General features: G+C 43.5%; 1 protein-coding gene across 1 annotated transcript; it reads left to right on the top strand.

The window, feature by feature from the left end:
* Positions 1–1,531: 1,531 nt before the first annotated feature.
* Positions 1,532–18,057, top strand: NDUFAB1 (NADH:ubiquinone oxidoreductase subunit AB1). Its single transcript, XM_003418818.4, has 5 exons — positions 1,532–1,714; positions 13,063–13,185; positions 14,781–14,868; positions 16,882–16,981; positions 17,892–18,057. The coding sequence occupies exons 1-4, from the start codon at positions 1,547–1,549 to the stop codon at positions 16,971–16,973; spliced, it is 471 nt and encodes a 156-aa protein (XP_003418866.1). The 5' UTR covers positions 1,532–1,546; the 3' UTR covers positions 16,974–16,981; positions 17,892–18,057.
* The last annotated feature ends 300 nt before the right edge of the window (positions 18,058–18,357 follow it).

Here is an 18,357-nt window from a genome sequence, read left to right as displayed (position 1 = left end):
ATAGAAAAGTGGTAAGACCACACCCTGTCAAAGGCAGAAAACTTGCAAGACCTGGAAAAACGCAGACCTGTTGAGTTTCGGCTCTCACAGGTTTCACTGTACATCCTTTTATGGTGCAGAGAGGCAAAAATGAAAAGCACCAGTGACCTTTCTTGAATCTTCCTCAATTGTTAAGGACTTGATCTTAATATTGGACCTTTTACCCAACAGACCATGTAGGCCAACATTTTCTCCTAATGTGTTTGCTGAAGGTAAAAGTAGATGTCTCAACCAATATAACATTTAAATAAGAGGTTATTTATTATTTTTCACTGAAAGGATTAAATGTAACTCAGAAATACTAGAAAGGCCATGGGGAGAGATGATCCCAAGAGTGGGCTCAGTAGGCTATCGTGGTCTTCTGATTGCTCCCTCTTCTGCTGGTGTTACAGTCAGCACCACAGCACTGTCTCCATCTCTCCAGTGTGACCAAGGAGGAGAAAGAAGAGGATGGTGTATCACCTAAGCAGATCTTATAGGCCCTGATCCCACTCATACCAACCAGAGATTTGGTGCCAGTTTCTGCAGAAATGGAAGGCTACCTTTCAAAATAGAGGTTGGTCATTCCAAGGAAGTGATACAGTTTCTCTTCCAATTGCTAATCAACAGAGAAGTGGTAGAAACAAAGTCAAAACCCATTGCCATCAAGTCAATTCCAACTCATAGTGACCCTATAGGACAAAGTAGAACTACCTACCCCATTGGGTTTCCAGGGAATGCCTGGTGGATTCAAACTGCCAGCCGTTTGGTTAGCAGACATAGCTTTTAACCACTACACCACAAGGATTTCCTAACAAAGTCAGGATGCAGGAAAAGCCTGGTGGCTAATGCAAACAGTTTGGCAGGTTTAACCTCCCTCCATTTCCGCATTTTTGTTAGTTTTATTATTTATACTTTGTCAAGTTTTAAAACATGCACATTGTTTTTTATCATCATTCCCATATGTATTAGTATTAGGTACATATTTAAATCGATTCTTGTTTTTCACATTCTTTATTTTCGCATTCTTATTTTGTACTTTTGGTTTTTGTATTTTGCACTGAGTTTTTTACCTATTAAATTTTAATACTTGTGTAAGAATTGGAAGCCTTGGTGGCGTAGACCCACCAGGCGCTCCTTGGAAACCCTATAGGGCAGTTCTATTTCGTCTTACAGGGTCGCTATGAGTCGGAACCGACTCCACAACGGGTTTAAGTAAGAATCGTGGCATCGAAACTTAAATAAATGTATTTCAGAACTTTCAGAGAATAAGCAATAAGTTCTTGTGCTTTTTATCACTGTTTATGGAAAGACAATAGCTGCGCAGTCTTAGTTACAGCAAGTAACTCGCTTCCGAACCTGGACGGCCCTGTAGCGCAACCCGGAAGACGCAGTGCCAGCTGGGGCCGCCAGGGGCCGCCAGAGCCGACGGCGCCCGACAGCGCCGCTCTGTGCGTAGCCTGCGCGGGGCGGGCACGGAAGCTTTGCCCTGAGATTGCGGCGCACTGCATCCTGGGTTAGCGTAGCCATGGCGGCTCGTGTCCTTTGTGCCTGTGTCCGCCGCCTACCCGCGGCCTTCGCGTCGCTGCCCCGGTCCACCACGCTGGCCGCAGCCCGGCCACTCAGCACCGCCCTGTGTCCCGCGGGGATCCGGACGAGACCCCGGGCTCCGGAGCCAATCTCGATTCTCGCGCAGGTGACTCCCGGTGACTTTGCTGGGGCCCGGCAGGGGTCAGGGATCGGGCACGCTCCGGGATGGGGAGCGGGGGCCCGGCTGAAAGGGGAGGGAGTCGGGCCTTGGGGCGGCGAGTCGGGGCTAGCAAGGTCTGCACGGGAAGGCCGAGGAGACCTAGGGCGGGCAGCGGGACTGCGCCAGTTGCAGGTGGGGTGACCCCGAGGGCATCTGGCTCGCTCCCCGACCTCACTGACATAACGGGACTTGGTTGATCTAAGCGGGGAGGTGGGGTCACCTAGGCCCCCTGACCCTGGCCCCCAAGGCCCGGTTATGAGCAAGAGCACAGACTCCCGAGTCAGACCCTCGAAAGGTGGCTGCCATTTACTGAAACTTTGCAAAAGTCTCCTCATGTCTGGAAGCCTCAGTCTGATCCATGGAATCGAGATACTGGTCTCTGTCTTATGGAAGTGCGGTGAGAGTTAGTGAGATCAGATCCAGCACCTACTGCGGTGCTTGGTAAGCTCTCAAAATACTGATGACTGTTATTTCTAGTAATAATCATAAACACCGTGATAGCTTTCTAGGGGACGGCGAGTAACAGGGGCCACACTGGCCTACAGCCTTCTCCAGAGTGGTTCTCTTCCCGGATTTCTGTCTGAAATTTTCCCTGTGGCATCTTTTGCCCGGTTTGTGGGCCTTCTGGAAGAAAGGGTGGAAAACAAGTAGAATCTAGCTTATCTGATGAAACCTGTGTGAGGCCACAACTCTCAGCAGGGCAGTGATTGTCAATCCTAGCTGCACATTAAGATCTCTTGGGTAGCTTTCAACCCCATTTCCACCTCACCCCCCACCCCCGCCCCCGCCCCCGCCCCCGCCCCCGCCCCCGCCCCCGCAGCTCTCATTCTGGCTTCTGGGATATATCTCTGGCATGGGTTTGTTTTTTTTTTAAGTTTCCCAGGTGACTGTGAAGTGCAGATGAGATGAAGAGCTAGTGCCTTAAGGTAGGATAGAATCTCCCAAGGTCAAGGTGAGAAACCCATTTCAAACTCACTGACTTCATATAACACAGTGGTTTCAACTTTGACCAAATGTTAGAATTAAAAAAACAGGATAAGCAGGCCAATTCAATCAGAATCTCTAGAGGTGAGGCCTGGGCATCTAATTTTTTAAAGTCCTCAGGTGATTCTTTGTGCAGCCAGTGTTGAGATTCACTGATGGTGTAATGGATTAATTCAGAGTGTTATCCTATTAGTTGGATCAAAAGGTTAATGTTTCACTTTGAAGTTAAGGGCTAAAAGGGCAGTAGGTAGAGTTGCTGCTAAGTGTTTTGTTCCTGATTTCAACATTAGGCTGAAATGCGAAGTGATTGTCCCTATTCTCAGAGCATTGTTTCTCAAACTTCATTGTGCATAGAGATCACCTGGGTTACAATGTGGATTCTGATTGAGTAAGTCTGGGAAGGGCCCTGAGAGTCTTCATTTCCAGTGGGCTCCCAGAAGGTACTGATGCTGCTGGTCCTTGAACCACACTTTGAGTAGCAAAGTTTGAGTAGCAAACCACACTTTGAGCATGTCCTTGAATATGTTCCTCTACCTCTGCTTGGTTCATATATACAATAGAACCGTTTTATATTTGCATAGTGGTTTTGACTAAGTGCTCGCATTTAACATAGTTACATCCTTCATGGATTGAGGTGGAGAATAAATACTTGTTCATTCAAAGATACTGAGGGACAGCTATGTGCCAGGCCTCCTGCTGGTTGTTAAGTGATACTGAGATGAATACTAAAGAAAGACATTAATTCATGTTTTCATTGGACACTTTGCAGCCCACATGTTAAACTTGCCAGCTTCTTTGCCGGTGCTGTCTTCTATAGCCTGTTGTCACACTATTCTCCCTTGGTTCTTCCCTTAGCTCTCTGCTCCTACCCTGTTTCCTTGGGCTCTTTCTCTACCTAACAGTTAAACGTCAGTGTGCTCCCGAGTTCTCTTACCACACAGTGTCTTTGAACTGCCTCTTCCTCTCTCTTAGTTTCTGTTATTCCCTGTATTCCAATCACTCCAAATCTCTACCTCCAACCATTGTTAGTCTCCATCTGGACTGTTGCTTGTTCTCTCCACTCCCCTTCTCAGATCCCATCATTGCAACTACCTGTATCAGTACCCATTGAGTCAAATCGAATCTGATTCATAGTGACCCTATAAGTAAGAAAAAAAGAAGAAAAACAAGGGTAGCGGCCTAAAATGGAGCCAGGAAGCCTTAATCTTGGTCCAGGTGGGACCCGAATCTAAACTTGCTAGCAGCAGCCAGAACGCAAAGAGAAGTTCCAAACAGTTCTGTGGGACACATTACCCAGATGAAGAGAAACCACTTATGCAGGAACCCACTGCCATTGAGTTAATTCTGACTCTTAGCAACCCTATATATATGCAGGAAAGGCTTGGCTATTCCTGGCACTGGCGCCGAAAGTCATGTCTGACAGTGATGGACTCAGAGCCGAGGTTTGTCCGTGTCATTCATTCTCCAGTAAAACAGAGTCCTGGCCCCTGACCCTGGCCCCGAAAGCCCTGCAGACCTGGGCCCTGGCTCTCTTCCACCTCAGTGCCTGTCATCAGTGCACCACTTTGCCCTTTAATGTGCAGCAACATGAACTCATGTCTTCCCACACAGACACATTACACTTTCATGTCTCATTTTCTTTTGCTGGACTGCCCTTCCCTCTCCTGTTCTTTGTCTGAAGCCCTGGTGGCACAGTGGTTAAGAGCTTAGCTGCTGACCAAAAGGTCAGCAGTTCAAATCCACCAGGCACTCCCTGGAAACCCTATGGGGCAGTTCTGCTTTGTCCTACAGGCTCGCTGTGAGTCAAAAATCAACTCAACAGCAACGGGTTTGTGTTTTTTTTTTTGGCTTGGTTAACTCCAAGTCTGGTATCTCCTCCTTCCTTGCCTCTTAAGCATTGGATGACAACTTTTGTTACTGAACCAGCCTAAAAATACCTCTGTCATGGCTCTCATTACATTTTATTAAAATAATCTGTTTGGATTGATCTTTTCCATTAAACTGTAAACTTAGGTGGAGGCCGTGTCTTACTCATTTTTGTATTTGCAGCCCTTAGCACAGTGCTTGGTGTATAGGAAATGCTTGACATACAGGTAAAGCTTGCAGCTTGCTGAGACAGTCATGTCAATAACTTCAGGTAAGACATTGAAATATGTGAGAACAAGTTTGTGTATGATACAGAAGCAACAACAGGGATGGGACTGACCTCCCAGGGAGCACGTCTTGAAGACAGCAATTTCTCAAGCAGTCAGGGGGTTGTAATGGCATAGACAGAGGCCAGGAAGAGCCTGACACTTGCTTCCTTATGGTTGACCTTTGGGGTGTCTATGGAGGGTAGAGCTTGGAGTGGAGGCAGGAAGACAGGCATATTGTGAAGGGCGCTATGTGCCCCCCGAGAGATGTGGGTGTTCTCTGTGTAGACTACAGAGTGAACGTTAAGCACATGTTTGTTGAAGGAGTAAGTGAGACTTTTCCTCCCAGTCAGCCAGGCTGAGTGATCAGGTAAACTGAGGGGAGAGAATGGAAAGAGTGGGGGTTGGCCGGGAAGTTTCTGGCTAGAACCTGGGGAGGAGGAGAGGGAATAGAGATCTGCAGGCAGGAGTTTTGGAGGCAAGTGAGGAGTACATTTCCAAACAGGTGAGTTTGAGATGTCTGCTACCTGGGTGGAGCTGCCCCGTGAACAGCTTAGAGAGATGACTTGAAAGCCATCTCCTTGGATTCCTCCGAGGTTCCCTCAGCCAGACAGTGGACCCCGAATGGAGGGAAGATGGATTCTTCTGGAAACTAATTGGTAGTCACTCTTTGCCCACAAACGGTGCAGTCTCTGATGCCCATGTGAGGTGATCTGTCACATATGCTTTAGACAAATGGCTGATGAAACCTGTGTGAGGCTAAAACTCTCAGTAGGGCAGTAAGAGTTTTCTCTCTGCCCGTCAAGAAGGAGGCAGTAAGTCCCTCCAAGCAACCATGTTGTGGGACCTGGAGTGTGATACCTAAACTTTCTCTGCCTCAGTTTCCTTATCTGTAACATGGGGCTGATACTACAGTGTATCTCTAGGAGTTACTGTTAGACCTAAAGGAGATAATGTGCTTAAAGCAGGGCTTCAAACAGGTGATTCTTGTGTACCTGAGGATCTTGTTAAAATGTTGATTCTGATTAAGTATATCTTGGAGTGGAAAGTCAAATTCTCAGCAGGGGGCTGAACCAGTTCAAAACCCTGGCTTCAAGTGCTTGGGGCAATACAACAGCCTGGCTTATGGTAAGAAATGAATAAATAGACCAGAATGTGGCAATTAAGACAGACCAGAAGGGGAGGTGTTAAGGAGGACAGAAAAGTCATGCAAGGGAAGGAATAGGATCAAGTACTTTAGGCTGCACTACAGCCAAGGTCTCAAACGGGGAGGTTGTTATCACTGTGATCCCGTTGGTGGTGGTGGTGGTTGCCTTGGAGAAGGCTCTGACTCATGGCAACCTTACATATAACAGAAGGAAAAGTTAGCCGATCCTGTGCCGTCTTTATGACCCTACTAACCAAAAATCAAACCCACTGCCACCAAGTTGATTCCGACTAATAGCAAACCAATAGGACACAGTAGAACTGCCCCATAGGTTTTCCAGGACTATAAATCTTTACAGAAACAGACTGCCCATATCTTTCTCCTACGGATCGGCTGCTGTGTAACCCTAAATAGCATTTCCTATGTATGTGTCAGGCAGTGTTCTAAGCTCTTTTCATTTATTACCTCATTCATGCCTCACAACACCCCATGAGGTTAGTACTGTTGCTATCCCCATTTTACAGCTAAAGGAAACTGAAGCAGAGAAAGATTAATTTACCCTGCTAGTTAAGAGCCAGTGCCAGAATATAAATGTAGGCAGTCTAGCTCTAGAATCTGAGCTCTTCAGCAGGGCCAAGATGGCGGAATAGCCAGATGCTTCCGGCGATCCTTCTTACAACAAAGACCCCAAAAATCAAGTAAAACAATTATATTTATGACAAGGTAGGACCCCTGACCATCAAAGGCAAAGTTAAAAACTGGTCTGAGCAGTAGGGGAAGAGAGAGACAGTTCAGACGTGGAGAGGACTTGCTGGACCTGAATTGCTGGGATCCCTCAGGCACCATTCCCAGGAGCGTCTGCGGTGGCCTGATGGTACCATTCGGCCACAATTTCCTCAGGGAGAAGCAGCCAGCTAGAACCAGAGAAGAATGGTGCTCTTGCCAAAAGCTAAGTGCTTGTATGTTTTACTGCTCCCCCAGCCTCCAAACTGGCTTCAGTGGCTGTTGATTTCCCTGGGCCTGAGAAGGGCCATTTGAGCATGCTGAGCCATGCTCCTGGCCTTGGAGAAGGAATAAATTCACATCAGGGGCAAAAGATAATTTTCCAGCTCCACTAACTGGGGGAGCTCGGGACAGAAGCGGCTCCTGTCCAGGCATAAATGGTTCATGGGCTTTGAATACCTTTTCCCCCTGCATGGACCTGTGTGGGCCTATTTGAGGAGAATAGGCCCTTGCTGGCAGACTGTAACTGTTTAAACTGTGCGGTGGAGAGGTGAGTGTTCGATATTTGACACCACTTAGCCTGTTAAACAGGGTCTTCACCTACCCACATCAGGGGCCTAGAGACTGGTGGCTCCACTCAGGTCACTCAGCCACCCAGGGGCCCAAGGATAACTGGTACCTCCCAGCCATTACAGCCAAAAGCATTAGGTGCCCATGGTCCGTCTGCAAAACCCACCCACCTGTACACTGTAGGGAACGGGGACGTGCTTTCCTCAGAGACACTCGGGCAATGGTTCTCAGCCCCCTGCCTTGTTCAGAGTGTGACCTCCTGCTGCAACCAGATACTGGTACCTACACCAAACACCCCTGCCCCTCTAAAACTGTATGACAGAGACTGTACCACATAATTGATGACCAGCTGCCTGGACACCTGAGCTGAATCCACACAAGAAAAGTGAATGGACTCATAAGCTCATATACCTGATAACAGCTCTAGCCATCTGGTGACAGGACCTCAGAGCTCCAAAGGCGAAAATAATCTAGCTAGCTCACTCAAGCAACCCATTTGGGCAAATCAAAACAAAGCAAGAAACTAGGATACAGTAAGCAAAGTTAAACTAATACAATAACCTATAGATGGCTCAGAGACAACAGTCAATATCAAACTACATAAAGAAACAGACCATGATCGCTTCAACAAGCTCTCAAAACAGAATCAGAGGCTCTTCTGGATGAAGGTGCCTTCCTGGAATTACTAGATGCAGAATACAAAAGATTAATATATAGAACTCTTCAATACATCAGGAAGGAGATCAGGCAATACACAGAACAAGTGAAGGAACACACAGATAAAACAGTTGAAGAAATTAAAAAGGTTATTCAAGAACATAAAGAGAAATTTAATAAGCTGCAAGAATCCATAGAGAGCAATCAGAAATTCAAAAGATGAACAATAAAATTACAGAATTAGACAACTCAATAGAAAGTCAAAGGAGCAGAATTGAGCAAGTGGAAGGCAGAATTAGTGACCTTGAAGATAAAGCACTTGGCATCAATATATTTGAAGAAAAATCAGATAAAAGAATTTTTTTAAATGAAGAACCGTTAAGAATCATGTGGGATTCTACCAAGAGAAATAACCTACAAGTGATTGGAGAACCAGAGCAGGGAGGGATAACAGAAAATACAGAGAGAATTGTTAAAGATTTGTTAGCAGAAAACTTACCTGATATTGTGAAAGATGAGACGATATCTGTCCAAGATGCTTATCGAATTCCACATGAGGTAGATCTTAAAAGAAAGTCACCAAGACATAATCAAACTTGCCAAAACCAAAGATACAGAGAGAATTTTAAGAGCAGCTGGGAATAAACGAGAAGCCACCTACAAAGAGTCAATAAGAATAAGCTCGGACTACTCAGCAGAAACCATGCAGGCCAGAAGGCAATGGGATGACTTATATAAAGCGTGGAAGGAAAAAAATTGCCAGCCAAGAATCATATATCCAGCAAAACTGTCTCTCAAATATGAAGGTGAAATTAGGACATTTCCAGATAAATAGAAGTTTAGGGAATTCGTAAAAACCAAACCAAAACTACAAGAAATACTAAAGGGAGTTCTTTGGTTAGAAAATCAATAATATCAGGTATCAACCCAAGACTAGAACACCAGACAGAGCAATCAGATGTTAACCCAGACAGGGAAACCACAAAAATAAATCAAGATTAAAAAACACTCAAAACAGGGAAACAGCAATGTCATTATGTAAAAGAAGACATTAAAACAATAAAGAGGGACTAAGAAATGTAGTCATAGATCTTTCATATGGAGAGGAAGACAAGGCGATATAAAATAAAAGTTATGTTTAAACTCAGAAATATAAGGGTAAATATTAAGGTAACCACAAAGGAGACTGACTGTCCTACTCATCAAAATAAAATACAAGAAAAAAATGGAGACTCGGCAGAAACAAAATTAACAACAATGAATAAGAGGAAAAGACAATATTAAAGTTAAGTTATTCAGCACAAAAAAGTGGGAAAAAGAAACTGTCAACAACACATAAAAAAAGACATCAAAATGACAGCACTAAACTCATACCTATCCATACTTACACTGAATGTAAGCAGACGAAATGCACTGATAAAGAGACAGTAGCAGAACAGATAAACATGATCCATCTATATGCTGCCTACAAGAGACACACCTTAGACTTAGAGACACAAACAAACTAAGACTCAAAGGATGGAAAAAAATAAATCAAGCAAACAATCAAAAAAGATCAGGGTCTTCACTAAAGATATTCAGGCAGCTAACAGACACATGAGAAAATGCTCTCAATCATTAGCCATTAGAGAAATGCAAATTAAAACTACGATGAGATTCCATCTTCAACAAGGCTGGCAATAATCCAAAAAACACAAAATAATAAATGTTGGAGGGGCTGCAGAGAGATTGGGACTCTTACACACTGCTGGTGGGAATGTAAAATGGTACAACCACTTTGGAAATCTATCTGGCATTTTCTTAAAAAGTTAGAAATAGAACTACCATACAAGCCAGAAATCCCACTCCTTGAAATATACCCTAGAGAAATAAGAGCCTGCACACAAACAGATATATGCACACCCATGTTTATTGCAGCTCTGTTTACAATAGCAAAAAGCTGGAAACAACCAAGGTGTCCATCAGTGGATGAATGGTTAAATAAATTGTGGTATATTCACGCAATGGAATACTATGCATCGATAAAGAGCAGTGTGGAATCTGTGAAACATTTCATAACATGGAGGAACCTGGAAGGCATTATGCTGAGTGAAATTAGCCAGATGCAAAAGGACAAATACTGTATAAGACCACTATTATAAGTGCTTGAGAAATAGTATAAACTGAGAAGAACACATTCTTTTGTGGTTACGAGAGGGGGGAGGGAGGGGGTGGGAGAGGGTTATTTACTGATTAGTTAGTAGGTAAGAACTACTTTAGGTGAAGGGAAGAGCAATACTCAATACAGGGAAGGTCAGCTCAACTGGACTGGACCAGAAGCAAAGAAGTTTCCGGGATAAACTGAATGCTTCGAGGGTCAGCGGAGCAAGGGCAGAGGTTTGGGGACTATGGCTTAAGGGGACTTCTAAGTCAGTTGGCATAATAAACTCTATTCTAAAAACATTTTGCATCCCACTTTGAACTGTGGGTCTTAAATGCTAGCAAGTGGCCATCTGAGATGCATCAATTGGTCTCAACCCACCTAGATCAAAGGAGAATGAAGAACACCAAGGTCACACGATAACTGTGAGCCCGAGACATCATCCTGAGACCAGAAGAACTAGATGGTGCCCGGCCACAGCCGATGACTGCCCTGACAGGGAGCACAACAGAGAACTCCCGAGGGAGCAGGAAAATAGTGGGATGCAGATCCCAAATTCTCATAAAAAGACCAGACTTAATAGTCTGACTGAGACTAGAAGAATCCCAGCAGTCATGGTCCCCAAACCTTCTTTTGGCCCAGGACAGGAACCATTCCCGAAGACAACTCATCAGACATGGAAGGGACTGCATAGTGGGTTGGAGAGAGATGCTGATGAAGAGTGAGCTACTTGTATCAGGTGGACACTTGAGACTGTATTGGCATCTCCTGTCTGGAGGGGAGATGGGAGGGTAGAGAGGGTTAGAAGCTGGCAAAATGGTCACGAAAGGAGAGACTGGAAGAAGGGAGCGGGCTGACTCATTGAGGGTAGAGTAAATGGGAGTATGTAGTAAGGTGTATATAAGCTTATATGTGACAGACTGACTTGATTTGTAAACTTTCACTTAAAGCACAATAAAAATTATTTTTAAAAAATGCAGGAGTGGCAATATTAATTTCTGACAAAATAGACTTTAAAGTTAAATCCACTACAGAGGATAAAAGACAGATACTATATAATGATTAAAGGGACAATATACCAGGAGGATATAACCATATTAAATATTTATGCATCCAAAGACAGGGCTGCAAGATACATAAAACAAACTGACAGCATTGAAAAGTGAGATAGACAGCTCCACGATTATAGCAGGAGACATCAACACACCACTTTCGGTGAAGGACAGGACATCCAGAAAGAAGCTCAATAAAGACATGGGAGATCTAAATGCCACAGTCAATCAACTTGACTTTATAGACATATACAGAACATTCCACCCAACAGCTGCCAAGTATACTTTCTTTTCTAGAATCTGAGCTCTTGCTCGCTACAGCTTACTGCATCTCATGCGGACTCTATTTTTGGTGTGCCTACCTTAGACTGGCATGTGGTCTCCAAGTGGAGACCCCTTTAATTTAATCACATGCTACCTACCAGGCCCCTGTAAGCACTTGCTAGTGCTGTTGGGGACGATGCTGACACCTAGTGGACCACTTGGGAAGCTGTTCTGGAACATACTGTCACCTGCCACTTCCTTTCCCCTTGGGCGCTGTGCACATGTGGACCTCCCCCTTCTCTCTCCCTCTCCTCAGTGTTAACGCCACCTCACACTATTGCTTGGTATGCACACAGACATGTCCTCTGTCAGGTCCTTCCACTTCAGGTTTCTGTTCTGCCATTATTACTATTAACTCATTTCTTCTCCCTCTCCTGCTTTCTGCCTCTTCATTTCACATGTGACTTAGAAACCTCTTCTAGCCGTTGGTGATAAGTAGGCCTTGTGATATGCCCATATCAAAGGTCTCCTTGATCCATGCTCTGGAAGGAAAGGAAGGCCATAAATTTAGACAACAAAGAACAGGTGCTGGCAGCGGCAAAAGCTTTTGGAAGTACCCAGAATATTAACTAGAATTCTTTGTCTAATCTGTTTACCTTGCTAATTAAACCTAATTTCAATACCTGCTTTTTAGGCAAGGTGAACCTTTCTTATACAGAGGTGTGTATTGGTTTGTTCCAGTTCGCTCATAGTCCTTTGTGTGTCTTGGATCTGAACCCCAAGAAGGAAAACCACCTTCTGTGGGGGAGATGCCTTCAATCCTACCTGTGGACTTAAAATTGACTTTAGAAGGTAACCCAGTTTGGATTAGGGAATTCTGTGGTGAGCAGAACTGTCAGCAACTGTTTGTTTTCTCTTGTTCTGCATTGTGCCTTCCACAGCATTAGTAAGCCCGCTGACCTCATTACAAGCCAGCTGCCATCAGAGATACTGCTCTGTCATGACAAGAGGCTCATGGCTTGGCTGGTGGCAGTAAGGCAGGCCTTGATGAAAGGGAAAGAGACTGGCATGTAATGACTGTTTGGCTCCCTCATCCTCTCCTTTGGGTTGGTGTGCTGTCTTCGTTAGTCCTGGCCAAGGTCAGTGTAATTACCACTGAGGCCAAACAAAACCTGTGTATGTCTGGGCCTTTGTGAACTGCCTTTCGCTTCACCATGACAGCTCTTGCCCCATGGGCTATTTTGACTCATGTCTGTCTCTTAGAGGTGCGCGTGCTCCATAGAGGCAAGGGGATACCGAAGATGCCACGAGAAGACAGGCCTTTCTGCAGATCCTCGATTTTGGTAGCAGTCTCATGGAGCAGAAAGCCCACAAGCTGAACAGAGGAGTCAGAGGCGACCAGTCCTGGCTCTGAGGGGAAAGGGGGCTCATTTTTATGCTGCTGAACTACTGGGGCTTCTGAGACTACTTGACATGGGCAGTGATAAGGGACCCGGCATTGTGACTTGGTGTGTCTTAATGCCACACTTAGAATCAGATGATGTGGGTTTTCTAAAGCTGTGAAAGCTTTCTATAAGCTTGTAATTTTATGTTAAAGGACAGTATTTCCTTCCTTCCTGCTCTAGGTTCCTGGTAGAGTTACACATTTGTGCCGCCAGTATAGCGACGCACCCCCATTGACGTTAGAGGGAATCAAAGACCGTGTTCTTTATGTCTTGAAACTCTATGATAAGATTGACCCAGAAAAGGTAATTGGTGGTGATTTTTTTTTTTTTTAAGAGCGAGTATTTACTAACATGATACAAAATTCAAAGGATTCAAAAGGATATTCAGTGAAAAGTTTCCCTGGCTCCCAGCTACACAGTTCCCCTTCTGGGAGGCAGCCAATGTTACCAGCTTCTTGTATGTCTTTCCGGAGATATTTAATGCATATATAAGCAGATATACACACATGTGTCTATACGTATGTATTTGTGATAGACATACGTATCTCCCAGCTTTAAAAAAAAAAATGTTCTTAGGTACCATTGAGTTGGTTCTGATGCATAGCAACTCTGTATACAACAGAACACTGCCCTGTGCCATCCTCACAGTTGTTGTTATGTTGGAGCCCATTGTTGGAGCCGCTGTGTCAGTTTTTCTCGTTGAGGGTCTTCCTCTCTTTTGCTGACCCTTTACTTTACCAAGCATGATGTTCTCCAGGGACTGGTCCCTCCTGATAACGTGTCCCGATTACATGAGACAAAGTCTCACCATTCTGTCTTCCAAGGAGCACTCTGGCTGTACTTGTTACAAAACAGACTTGTTCGTTCTTCTGGCAGTCCGTGGTGTATTCAGTATTCTTTGCCAGCACCGTAATTCAAGTGCATCAGTTCTTTGGTCTTCCTTATTCATTGTCCAGCTTTCGCATCTATATGAGGCGATTGAAAATACCATGACTTAGGTCAGGCGCACCTTAGTCCTCAGGATGACATCTTTGCTTTTTAACACTTTAAACAAATTGTTTGCAGCAGATTTGCCCAGTGCAGTATGTCATTTGATTTCTTGGCCGTTGCTAATTGTGGATCCAAGTAAAATGAAATCCTTGACAAATTCAATAAAATACGTGGTAGTATATCATAAGCACTGTTCTGCACCTTCCTTTTTTTAACTTAACTCTTCTTGGAATTTTTCTCATAGTAAAAAACTCCTCCTTTAATAACTGAATCTGCTGTGTGGGAGGGATAATTTGTTTTGATACAGGTTTTCAAATAATTTTTCCTGGTGATCTTGAGGTATAAATTAAAGGCAGGGTGATTAAATAAACACTGTAATCTGAAACTGCCTACAGTTGGCCAACATTCTGCTGTTCTTCAAGGAGAGGAATGCCACTTCTACAGTCTTAGTTTTCAGTAAGGGAGCAAGACAAACCAAACCACCTCAGATGTCATTCAGAGCAGTGATCGAAGATCTTACTAAAGCATGTAAAGTGAAATCTGTCACTAGCTTTGTTTATATTGCTTTCCAGTTCAAAGGTTAAATGAGTTAACATAAAGCACACCAAGTACCGTGGTAAAAAAAAAAAAAAAAAGGTACAGGTTAAATGGATAATATTAGTTATGACCTCTCTTTATATATGTGTATATGTATGTATGTGTATATATATATAATTTTAAAGTTTGTGTAATTATCAAGTTGCCTTGTACCAGGTTAATTGGATAATATTAGTTATGACCTCTTTATATATATATATGTTTTAAAGTTTCTATGTAATTATCAAGTTGCCTTATACCTTGCTGTTTATTAACTTGAAGTAAATCCTGTCATGGATTAAATTTTCTGTTTGGTGTTCCTTTCTTTGCAGCTTTCAGTAAACTCCCATTTTATGAAAGACCTGGGCTTAGACAGTTTGGACCAAGTGGAGATTATCATGGCCATGGAGGACGAATTTGGTAACACACACAGGCTTAGTCTTGGATCTGCATGTAGTGAAACCTGAATTAAATGGATTAGTCAGAAAGGAATGCTGGGAGTCAGAATTGGAATTTGAATCTTATTTTAATAAAAATATGTAACCCCACCCCCAACCCCAATAGCAAGAACAATACATTTCTTTATTCATTCAGAAAGCAAGTAATGCAGGCCCTGCAGAGTGCCGAGTGTGGAACAGAGGGCTGAGTGACCAGAAAGGGCCTGGAGGAGTATGGGACTTAGATCCTGAGATGGGTCTTCAAGGCAGAGGGCAGAAGCTTCACCTACAGAAAAGCTGATGGCATCTTAGCAGCCCTTATGAGCTAGGCCTAGATGTCCATGCCTTGAGAAGGAACAGGGTGTGCTGAGGATAGGACACACACAGCTTGGTCTTGGTCTCCTGCAGTACCTCATATGTGTGCGTGGAACAGGGCTTAGTTAAAATTCCTCATAGATTATGTTGACTTGAGGGATAGTATAGGCCGCCTAGTGCTTAAGAGTACCAGATCTGGAATTGGATAGCCTGGCTTAGCCATGTATGATCCTGAGCAAGTAACTGCATTTCTCAAAGCCGGTTTCCTCAGCTGTAAAATGGGGATCACAACAGTAAGAAGTGCAGGATTGGGATTGCCATGAGGATTAAAGAGACATTGTGTGTAAAATGTTCAGCACAATGGCCCAAATATCGTATGACCCCACTTATATAAAAAGACAAGAAAAGGCAAATGTACACAGACCAAAGTTTATTAGTGGTTACCAAGGGTGGGAGGGAGAGGGAAAGCAGGGTTAACAGTGATGGAAAAAATCACATTGATTGAGGGTAGGTTTGCACAGCCAGTTAATGTAAGTGCTGTCAGTAAGTTGTATACCTGTAAAAAGTTGAACTGGCAAAAGTTGTGTGATAAATATATTTACAGCAGTGACAAAAAAAACGTAGTCACTAAGACTGTTTGTGTACAACCAAACACCTCATGGGATTTGGATCCTTGGTTTAGAGGTTTAGGATCGTGGTTTCATGGGACATCTCAGTTAATTGGCCTGATAACATATTTAGTGCTTCTGTTCTATCTCCTCGTTTGTTGTGTTGTGCCTCGGGTCTTAAAAGCTTGCAGGCAGCCATCCAAGGCACAACAATTGGTCTCTATTCCCCTGGAGCAACAGAGGAAGAAGGAGAGTCAGGAATAGGAGGAGGATATGAAATGTGTGGCTAATTGCCTCCATGAACAACTGCCTCCTTTGCCACGAGACCAGAAGAACTGGATGGTGCCTGGCTACCATTACTGAACATTCTGATCAAAGATTCCATTAAAGAATCCTGATCAAAAGGGGAAAAATGACAGAATTTCAAATTCTAATGGAATCCAGACTTTCTGGAGCCGTGGAGGGTGGATGAACCCCTGGAAGTATTGCCCTGAGATAATCTTTAAACCTTAAATCAGAAATATCCCTTGAAGCCTTCTTAAAACCAAACAATAGTTGAGCTTGATTAGTAAAAAAGTTCTGGCTTGAGCATTATGCTGTTTTAAGAACTGTATCTATACGGGATCGAACTGACAACAGCAACTCGAAAGATTAGATGGAAACCTTAGGGGGCTGTGAGTTTATGCTAATGCTGGAGGAACAGCTCAGAAAAGGAAAGTGAGAGTGGTTGCACAACTCGAATGCAATCAGTGTCACTAAATTGTACACGGAGAAACTGTTGAATTGGTGTATGTTTTGCTGTGTATATTCTCAACAAAATAAAATTTGAAAAAAATCCAATTGTACACTTTAAAATGGTAGATTTTATGGTATATGAATTATGTCTCAAAAAAAAATCATACTCAGCATGACATACATATTGTTGAGGGCATAAATGGCTCACCACCTAAATGGCATCCAAGGTTGCTGGAAATTTTTGACATGCTTGCGGGTGTTCACAAATGTGCCAGATGCTTTCAGTTCTAAAGGATTTGCTTTTTCTGTATTCACATCACTGTAAACTTTTCTTTCAGGGTTTGAAATTCCTGACACAGATGCGGAAAAGTTAATGTGTCCACAAGAAATTGTAGATTACATTGCAGATAAGAAGGATGTATATGAGTAAAGTACCAGGTAAACAATCTGACTTAGAATGGCGCTCTTCCATAGAATTGATCTGTCTGGTTCTTTAATAAAACAAGACTTGGAAAGAAATGGAAATAGCTGACAGAGATTTTGCCTAGTTATAAAATGCAGGCCCCCTCCTGTGGTCTAGGGGGCTGGCCCTGGTGGATCACTCCTGTCCTTGAGAGACGTTGAGAATAGTTCATCCCTAGACAGGACTCCCTTGATTGTCAGCCCTCCGGATAAGGCAGAGTGTGGGACAAAATGCTGAGTGGAAACACGGGCCTCTGTCTCTGTTACTCACCCTGCTGTCCAGGAAGCTGAGGTGACCTGATTCCTAATAGGCAGGCTAGGCCTCATGGGTAACAGGATGGACTTCAGAGTCACAGACACCTGAGTTTTATTTCCAGATCTGCTGTATTTGGTAAGCCTGATGGTCTTGGGCAGCTTTTTTGCCTCTGAAAGCCTCAGTTTCCTCATGTGTAAAATAGGGATGATGATAGGACCTACCTGAGGCTTTTGGGAAGGTAAAATTGAACAGTGTATGTAAATCACCTAATACAGTGCAGAAGCCTCTCACTAAATATTAAAAAAACCATTGACTTTGAGTCGATTCCGACTCATAGCAACCCTGTAGGACAGTGGAACTGCCCCAGAGGGTTTCCAAGGAGCGCCTGGTGGTTTCAAACTGCCAACCTTTTGGTTAGCAGCCGTAGCTTTTACCCACTACACCACCATGATTTCCTAAATATTAGCTATTGTTACTTAGTTTCTAGAATCAAATAAGATTTTTTTAATTAAAACATTTTATTTGTATCTATAACTTTAGTTACCCTAGATTTAGAACCTCAAAGATTGCAGCTTAAAGTCAGTAACAATGCACTAGAAAGATGCACTGAACTGATTTTGTCTTTGCCAGACCACCTTTCTTCCCTGAGAGAAGACTCAGATGACTCTGGCGAGTATCTAGAAGTGAGAAGCCATATCAGCGTCACTGCTAACTTTGACAGAGTAATTCTCTTGGACTTGTATTTAAATTGTCTTAAGTGTTTTGCCATTTGAAAATAAATCTATAAAACTAACAAGTTTCTCAATCTTCGGTTTTTCAAGATGTCCATTAAAGTGCCTTTTTACATTGACATTGCTTAATTTTTTTAATATAATTTTTAATGTGCTTTAAGTGAAAGTTTACAAATCAAGTCAGTCTCTCACATAAAAACTTATATACACCTTGCTACATACTCCCAATTACTCTCCCCCTAATGAGACAGCCTGCTGTCTCCCTCCACTCTTTTCGTGTCCATTTCGCCAGCTTCTAACCCTATCTACCCTCCAGGCAGGAGATGCCAACATAGTCTCAAGTGACATTGCTTAATATTTTTAAA

The sequence above is a fragment of the Loxodonta africana genome, chromosome 12 (genome assembly GCF_030014295.1).
Source record: "Loxodonta africana isolate mLoxAfr1 chromosome 12, mLoxAfr1.hap2, whole genome shotgun sequence".
Taxonomy (NCBI): domain Eukaryota; kingdom Metazoa; phylum Chordata; class Mammalia; order Proboscidea; family Elephantidae; genus Loxodonta; species Loxodonta africana.
This window is presented reverse-complemented; position numbering and strand designations above follow the sequence as displayed.

Coding starts and splice junctions, on each gene's coding strand:
- NDUFAB1 (XM_003418818.4), top strand. CDS start 1,547: ATGGCGGCTCGTGTCCTTTGTGCCTGTGTCCGCCGCCTACCCGCGGCC. Junction 1,715..13,062: donor CAATCTCGATTCTCGCGCAG/GTGACTCCCGGT, acceptor TTCCTGCTCTAG/GTTCCTGGTAGAGTTACACA. Junction 14,869..16,881: donor GGCCATGGAGGACGAATTTG/GTAACACACACA, acceptor CTTTTCTTTCAG/GGTTTGAAATTCCTGACACA.